The sequence below is a fragment of the Petromyzon marinus genome, chromosome 56 (genome assembly GCF_048934315.1).
Source record: "Petromyzon marinus isolate PM22_M1 ecotype Great Lakes invasive population chromosome 56, UKy_Petmar_22M1.pri1.0, whole genome shotgun sequence".
NCBI classification, from domain to species: domain Eukaryota; kingdom Metazoa; phylum Chordata; class Hyperoartia; order Petromyzontiformes; family Petromyzontidae; genus Petromyzon; species Petromyzon marinus.
In genome coordinates this window covers 2,027,017-2,036,241 of record NC_133722.1, presented here as the reverse complement: position 1 = coordinate 2,036,241, position 9,225 = coordinate 2,027,017, and the positions used below count along the sequence as shown (strand labels likewise).

At 46.9% G+C, this 9,225-nt stretch overlaps 1 protein-coding gene across 2 annotated transcripts in view; it reads right to left on the bottom strand.

Moving 5' to 3' along the window:
* Positions 1-2,861: 2,861 nt before the first annotated feature.
* Positions 2,862-9,225, bottom strand: part of SH3BP5 (SH3 domain binding protein 5) — a 30,437-nt gene continuing 24,073 nt past the window's right edge. For both annotated transcript variants that reach the window (XM_076052435.1, XM_076052436.1), the window contains one exon: positions 2,862-8,025. In XM_076052435.1, the coding sequence (XP_075908550.1) occupies positions 7,397-8,025 (629 nt within the window). In that variant the 3' untranslated portion in view covers positions 2,862-7,396. The remainder of the gene's footprint in view (positions 8,026-9,225) is intronic.

Sequence of the window (9,225 nt, the reverse complement as noted above, 5' to 3'; positions counted from 1 at the left end):
CGTCCACGTAGGGTCCACAGAGCCATGTAGTTATTTATCAGAAGCGACCCGGCTATCACGAACGATGGCTCAACGAAGTGGGCTCAACACGTGGGCATTTATAGCAGCCAGATACTCTCGAAACGCGTGACGTTTAATCTACATGTGGAGGGGAAAAACCGGAGGACACCCGAGAAAAATCCACACGGCCACAGGGAAGAGAGACACGCACATTCCAAATATACAGCAGGCGATACATTTATTAATCTTTGGTTCTTTCGGTAAAGTCACGTAGTTAGAAATAAATTAAAATAAATCAAATCACGACGTTTCGATTGCAACACAAGCAATCATCATCAGGTGGGAAAACCACAGCGAGAAAAACCTTTTTTTACCGAAAGCTTCAAATCAAGGCGATACAATATTCTCAAAACCAGGCCTATGTTGGCTCGGCTTCAGAAATCGTGCGTATTTTAACGGTAATTTATCCATTTGCGTAGAAATGTAGTGGCAGTATTTGAGTGTGGGGTATGAACGGTGGAAGTGATGCGACAGTGACGGCATCGTTGCCCCGTAGCAATCGAGACGCTGCCGGTGGTGCACACGCATGGATTAACAAACACAAACGCTCAACACGTGCGTCTGTAATAACCCCGTGTCTGTGGCCTTAACATAAACGGTGTACAATTGGTTGACGTTTCGGGCAATGGACCTGCTTCACAACACTACCTCCCTGGCCTTGCTACGTGCCGAAACGTCGCCTGTTATACACTTTTGAGGGATTTTTTTTTGTGTCCACTACATTGCAGCGAAATCGGGGTTAGCAACGTCATTACCGCTCACCGCGATGACGCGCTCGTGACGCTTCAGAGCCGAACGGTTATGACGTCAATTTATCGCGCGTTTTAGTGACGTAACGGAGATCGATAGAAAAATAATGACAATTAAATAATAAAAATGAAAGTAAAGTTAATAAAAAATCACGACGTTTCGATCGCAACACAAGCAATCGTCATCGAAACGTCGTGATTTTTTTTATTAACTTTATTTTTTTATTGTGATTTTTTTTCTATCTACGTGACTTTACCGAAAGAACCATAGAATATGAATTCCTGCAGTCACGAAAGTTTAAAGTCAAAATTAAACATACCTGTCAACCCAAACAGCGTACAGCTGCGTTTCAATATGGGAAAAAAACTAATGTATTTCACTGTTTGTATTTCTCCCTTGTGATGGGACTTTGTCGGATGAACGTTGAGATTTATAAGGGCACTGGGTGACCAATAAGGTCCGAATTGGTCTGCAATAAGGTAGGCAATGATACGGGGTTGACAGGTATGGTAAAATTACAATTAAAACTTCTCGCGTATTGAAATTGATGTGTTCAACTTAGTATACCTGTAATCGGTTCGCGTGAATCTTGCAGCCACTACATATTTTTGTTTAAATACAGTACAGTGATTTACTTTCCTTGCCTATACTTTGTACTCCGATCTGTTTTTTTATTGTCTTGTAACTTTCTGACCCACCCCTACTGGACATCTGTGAAAATGAGCTTCATAGCTCATCGGCTTTCTCCAGGATAAATATGGTAATTCTGACATTTACCGCAATAAGAGTATGTATAATTCTGACAGAGAATCAAAACCCGTGAATCTTAACATTTCACTGAATCGCCGGGTTAATCAATGAACCTCTACAACGAGCCCAGGTCATCAGGCTTGAAAGAAAGGAAACCCCCAACATTGTACACCGGCACAACCCATCCCACATTCATTCACTGCATGCGGCCAAACCATCACCAGCCGTGGTCTATCCACTGCTTGATGGAAACGGCTCTCACAAAAGCCATCTGCCACCTCTGGCGGTCTTGCGACGTAACGATAAAATTTGGCTCCCGCGTGCGAGCCGATGTCCGTCACTCCATCTCCGTGGCGGGAGCCCTCCACTCCCTCGGCTGCCATTCCGTGGTTCGTCTGCACATGCGACCGCCGTCCCTTCCAGCCATGACGGGTCCTGTCCAAGGCCATGTTCTCCATCGCATCGCATTTAATAGCAATCATCCTAGAGACCGTTTTATCTAAAGTGCCACTTAATATTATAAAAAAAATACTTTGATTTATGTGTTCAGCACGCTTAATCGTAGGGTCCTGCATTGGGTTTTTATTTGTAACATGTTTTAAGCTAACGAATGATGACTTGCGTTTATTATACAAGTGGGAGAAAACCGGAGCACCCGGAGAAAATTTACGTGCGCACTGTACTATCCCAGTACAGATGGAAACAGATGGAGAATGAACACTTGGTAGTAGGCTTTCGCAACCAATATTATCCATGAGGTTTTTTGGGTTAGATCGCGTAAATATAAATGTGTCTTTGCACCCGCCACCACCCGACACAAACAATAAGTAAAGTTTGTCATGTTAACAAAATATTCCAATTATTAGTTCAGCATTAACCGGTGTGTTGGAGAGTAAATCCACAACATTTACAATTCGAGTACATGTAAACGAATCGCCATGTTTTGTTTACGTCACAAACATTACTAATTGGTCGTGGGGTGGTGGTGGGTTTAACGACAAATGAATATTGATGCGATCTAACCCCAATTTTTTTATGTATTTATTTATTAAAGATGCCGATTAGTCCTCTTGTTCTGCTGCCTACCGCTGCCCGGCCAGGGTGAGGCACCTCGACGCCCGCGGTGAAGGGAGTCTTGCAACATCTGTGTGTGCGGTGATCCACCAACCCCCCGTGACTACCTCTGCAGTGCTGCGTTATAGGGCAGTCAAGTACAGCAGCGGGAGCCACCGCCACCACCACCCGGCTTTACAATCACCGTCTGGAAACAATGGAAAAAATAATGACAGAAAAACCCACAGTGGGATTCTAGAGATGTACAAGTTTATTGAAACTTCTTCCACCGTCATGCTGGGATCGCGATGTCCACGACACGCGACGGGCGATGCGTGAGGATAACGCACGGACAACGCGTGGACTACTTGCGGCTGCCGCAGAGGCGCATGTGCTGAGAACCGTCGATCACCGCAGCCGGTTAAAAAAACAAAAACCATCGCGACACCGATCCGCTGCCTTAAAAAAACCCACTCCACGTTTTGTAAAATAAAAAAAACACACCGCTGGTTCACATCTATAAAACAAACACTGATAGGCGTGCGTACTTTGGTGGACCGCTCTCAAAGACAACTCAAGGGTGACGGTCACCAACGCTAAACCATTGCCGCTGGGTAATACCAAAACTGTTTTTTTTTCTTTTACAGTCGCGACAGAAAATACCTTCAGATTTGCGTGCAACGATTGCACCAAGACAGGGCAAAAGGGACCCGACTTGCAATCGGATTTCAGTTCAAAGGCTCGTCGATAACGCTCCCAACCGACGTTACTGACCCGTCGCGATAGTCTATACCATGTATACATCACAACGCGACAAGCGCGGAATGTAAAATGCCAAATGCCACTGCCATAGCGAAGACAACCTGCCACGTTCACACCTGCCGCTGGCTCGGAGCAACCTTTAACGACTCTCCGAACACAAGGCGTCTCGGAAAGTGCTCGGCAATACAATTATGCAAGGCCAAGACATCGATATGCAATACTGTCATTTAAACCGGATTTAAAACAGCCATTCGAGATGTTTTATTGCTCAAGTAATTCCTGTTCATCATTCGTCAATGCCACAAGCATTAGTTATTCACATGCACTGTGTCATCCTCAGTCACCTTGTGCAACTTGACACGATGGCATTATCGTCAATGGAAATTTTCTGTGCACCGCCGAACGCTCCGTATTCCTTTAAGGAAAATAGAACAAAAACCGCGTGTTCGGTTAAAGTCCAAATACTACACGCCGAACCACAGCCATAAACACAGAACAAATACCGACATTAATTCTGTTTAGTGCACGAATACTCAACCAAAATAGCCAGTCACTTTGCGCCCCTGCCAAAGCCAGCTAGCCTGAGCAATGTTGGGTTCGTTTAGCTGCCGGGACAAAGCCTCACGCAGTCCGATGAGTTGCAAAGGGCTGCAAAACAACTTCCTTTCAGACGATCACATCACTCGCGCATGCAACGTTTGCCGAAGCCAAATAAGTTCCCGTAGAGACGTGCCACTCTTTAACAGAGAGACATTTCACCGTGACAAATATTCACGGCAAAAACGCGGCAGCACGTTGGGTGGTCATGAGTCAATGAACATCCAAGTACAGAGCGGTGTGGACTTCTCTGAGAAGCGGCATATTGTGCCCCATCGTCCCATACGCAGCACTTCCACCGTTCATACCCTACACTCATATACTGTCACTACATTTCTACGCAAATGGATAAATTACCATTACAATACGCACGATTTCTGAAGCCGAGCCAAGAGAGGCCTGGTTATCAAAATCTTTATATTGATCCGAAGGGGTGCAACGGTGGCGAGATGTTAACTACCTCACTTCCTATACAGGTCGTGGGTTTGATTCCAACCCTGACGCCTGTTGTATATATGGAATTTGCGTGTCTCTCTCCCTGTGGCTGTGTGGATTTTTCTCCGGGTCCTCCGGTTTTTCCCTCAACATTTCGAATCAACATGCGTTTAGAATATTTGGCTGCTATACATTTCCACGTGACAAGCCACTTGGTTCAGCTATCATTTGTGATGGCCAGGTCACTTCTGAAAATGAGCTACACAGTTCAGTGGGTCTTACCTGGTAAAAAATATATATATAGACTGGAATAATCTGATGAGCTACAAAGCTCTTTGTCTCAGATGTCCAGTACTCGGATGGGTGACCACCAGTGCTTGCCATGTGTTCAGATGTGCTCGGCTGCAAAGGTGTGGACCTCTCGCATGTGAGGGTTTTATGCGGGCTCACCGTCTCCATCCCGCGTGCCACTCATCATGGTGACGGAATCGGGCCAAACATCCCAATTCAGGACAATCCTGAAATATTCTTGTAACTTTTTTTTATTTTCCTGGGTAAATCATTGGCATCTATTCAAAAGTTACTTTTAACACTTGGATGGTCCTGTTACTGGATGCACACGGTGCCAAAAAATAGATTTGGTGGCCTTATATTTCCCAGACCACATTGGGATCACTTACATGGTGATGTAAGTGCGGTTCTTGTAGCATGAGAATGTGAATCATATTCTTAGTTTTTTCGGTAAAGTCACGTTGAAGAGAAACAACAAAATAACAAAATATATATAAAACAATAAAAAATTCTCTCTACGTTTCGACCACACACCTGATGATGACCGTTTGAGTTATGGTCGAAACGTCGTGAGAATTTTTTATTGTTTTATATATATTTTGTTATTTTGTTGTTTCTCTTCAACGTGACTTTACCGAAAAAACTAAGAATATGAATTACTACAGTCACGAAAGCTTTAAATCAAAATGTGAATCATGTTGCTACGAATAGAACTGGGCCCGTGACCTCAATCCAGGGGATTTTTCTCTACATTTTTTGCATTTCCCCCAATTGCTGTCTGGTCATGAGACTAAAAATGAATTTGGAAATCTCGCAGGACAGTGCGACCATTTCTTTAGAACTGCCTTTTGTGTTTAGCACTGTTGGCTAAGTACGGTGGTGTGAAATAAGTTCAACATACGTACCTACAACCATTCTTGTTAGAGATCGGCTCACGGAAGTGGACACCACAGAACTACCTTCGAGATCTCTTCAAGTGGCACTGGTCCACACACAGTAGAGGGTATTTCCCACTCACTCTGCCATATGAGTATGAGGATGAACCCACGACAGTCAAGCCAATAGCTTTAATTCTCAAGAGCTGGAAATTAGGGAAATTGCGCACGGAAACAAATTTAATATGATGCGCTTTTTTTGTGGCGACTGGTCTGAGACCATCAACTACACTACACTTGAGATGTTGGTTTAATCACAAGCGGTTGCCTGGATTTCAAGCCAGGATCTCAGCGGTGCCGGCTTAGCGCTCCTCTGACCACTAAAGCCACCCGGCCACCTCTTTGTGACGCGGGGGGGGGGAAGCGTTCCTGAAAGGCGCGACGACGAATATCGAAACGACATCAATGGATTCATATTCTTGGATCTTTCGGGTAAAGTCACGTTGAAGGGAAACAATAAAAGAATAAAATATATAATATATATTTTATATAATATATATTTTATATATATAATAAAATATATTATATATTTTATTATAAAACAACAAAAACAATGTGAGAATTTTATTATTTTATTGTTTCCCTTCAACGTGACTTTACCGAAAGAACCAAGAATATGAATCCCTACAGTCACGAAAGCTTTAAATCAAGACATCAATGGAAGCGATTTTCAAGGGTAGTAGGAGTGGGTGGGTGTGGAGGCGAAGGCCGAGAGGCAACAAATAACGAGAAAGGATGGGACGACGATGCTGTCAGCGACGTTAAGAGCATGTGGAGGTTGAAGCGATGCTAATCCGATAACGGTGTTAATAATAACACGACGACACATTTGCGAAACAACGTCAAGGGGGAGAGACATCCATCGGGGTATCGCTGCATCCTCCTATTTCTTTTCATAGAACTGAAAACATCTCGGCGTCTTTGCCTCTAAAGCAATGAGTACATTCAATGGATTGTCCTACCACCATCCAGTAGGTCATATAAAACACGCTGCAATGCGGGAACTAGGCGATGCGGTTTAAGAAAAAAAGATAATTCCATTCTAGAATTGCGAACGGTTCATTTGACCTCGAGGGGAAAATCATCGCAGCCAAGTTTGTGCAGTGAAGCCACCAATCAAATAATTCGAAATTGCAGTTGTTTATAAACTCCTGTGTATGTGTGTGTGTGTATGTTGAACGTCTTTCGCACCGTATGTAGCCAACCGTGCTAATCAGAGGTGCAGGACGATCGTGTGCTTTTCTAAAAAGTCATGAGAAGTGCCGTGACGAAAAATATATTTTTCTTGTTCGTGTCTCTATCCCATTGACTACAAAAGTTTTGGTTTCAAAAGCCATCTAATCAAAACTACGCACGAACAAATGGCCACAATTTTTGCTTCAAAGTCATTAATACACCGCTGATTACGACGATGATGGCGTAATTGATAGCGCGAACGTCTTTGAACGCGATTTAAGGGTACTGCACATGAACTCCACATTATCGCGAAATAACGATGCAAACTATCAAGAGAAAGAGGCAACAAAGGAACATCCCCATCGGCATGAAGTCGGCAAACAACATAGTTCTCGTTTCTAAAACGCAACAGCGAATCGCTGCGTTCACACCTCACTCGGCGAGTCGCTCGTCGGGACAATTACAAAAGCGTCGCGACGCCAACCCCCGCCCTGGCCCTCCTCGAAACCTACGGCTCCGTACAAATGGACGTTTTTGATTCCTTGTCGAGCGGCCGTCAGGGACAACACGCGCCGCGTGGGGTTTGATTACAGTGCCACGTCCCTCACGCTCGCTCCCAGGGCGCCTGCTGTGAAGCCCGCGCCAGCCACACCTTCCCCGCCACGGTCTCCAATATCGCCCTGCAGGTCCACCTCCTCGTCCTCCTCCACCTCCTCGACCTCCACTTTCTCGACCTCCACCCCCTCGTCCTCCACCTCCTCATCCTTCTGCTCAAGCTTGACTCCACCGACGCTCAAATCTTCCGCTCTGACTGCCCACGCGGCCGCCGGCTCTTCCTCGGGAGATGCTTCGTGCATGGCTGCGCCGCCATCGGTACCGGAGACGCTCCGCCCTTCACCCTCTGCCACCTGTCCATCGCCACTCTCCTTCGCCGTGGCCTCTCCGCTGTCTGCGCCGTCCTCCTCCTCCTCCTGCTCTCTCCTCTCCGCTGCTCGCATATCTCGCTCTCTCTCCCCACCCCCGACACCGCCGTCGGCGATGGCGGTGTGCGTCCCCGACGCCCCGCTTGCCGCTGCATCGCTGCCATCCTCCTCTTCCTCCTCTCCTCTGGGCGTCACGCTGTCGACGCAGAACCCCTCCCTTCCCGTCTCTGCCGCTCGACTTTTCTCTGCGGGTTCGGCCTCTGCCTCGCTCGGTGGGAGGGATGAACCCGCACCTGACCAAAAAGGATATCGGCATTGTCATCATCGTCATCAGTGTCATCGCCGTCATCATCATCACCAACATCGTCATCATCATCGTTATCATTGTCATCACCAACATAATTTTCATAATTATCGGCATCATCATAATCATCCATGCTTAACCTTGTCTTTTTCCAGTTTTACATAAGCGTTGAACAATGTTGGAATTTATTACGGGACAATTCGTTTCATTTGGCCGTAGCAAGGTACACACACGGTGCATGCCAACATAAAACATTAGCCAATGCCATAAATCCACCTGTACAAAGACAAAGATCCCCCGTATAGCCTCTAACAGGCTGTTTAGGGCAAGTAATGTAAGAGAGCACCTAAGGATGGCACGGCACACGAGGGGGTGGGTGGCCAGCATCTTTCCTAGCCGCCTCCTGAGGAGTGATATTTACACGCAGCACCAGGTATTCATCTGAGGCTGAGTTGACCTAGGGAGGCCCAGGACCGCTTCAGATCATCGTCACTTGTGTTGACCGTGAGCGGGAATCGAACTTGGGTCATCGGGTTTGTAACGCTAACCACTACACTACCACTCCCCACAGCACCCCCACACAACAACAACAACCGCCATTCACCACAAAGTGACGGTGACGTCACCACGACGCTTGTGCCAGGCTATGTGCACGTTGAGGCCACGTGAAGTGTCGAACGCTCGCTGGCAGGAGGTCACGGGGCAGACCCAGGTGCCACGGGCCGACTGCTAAGATGACTGGCTGATGCACCACCTGTGCCCCCTACCGTGCCAACCTGCTGTGCTTTAGCCACCCAGCGCTCCGCTCGTTGTTGTGAGCGTCGCTTCTCCGCCCTCCGTTGTTGCCGGAGAGCGACTGCCTCCAACTGCCCAGCAGCGTCCTTCACGAGCCTCCTCCACAGAGGCCAATCTTGACACCGCTGGTACCAGTCATCGGCAAGTCCACTCAGCTCCACATCCTCCTGTGCCACATCACTCCATCTCTTCTCTAGCCCGTGCCGCGCCCGTTTAGCCCCCTCGATCCAGCCGGGCAAAAGCTGTTTAGGCATTCGGTGCCTGGGCATGCGGGCCACATCACCCAGCCAACGTAGCCTTGCCTGCCGGAGGAGCTCACCGATGGGACTTTGTCCAGATCTTTCAAGGATTTGTGAGCTCCTCACACAATCCAGCTTGGTTAAACCCAGGATGG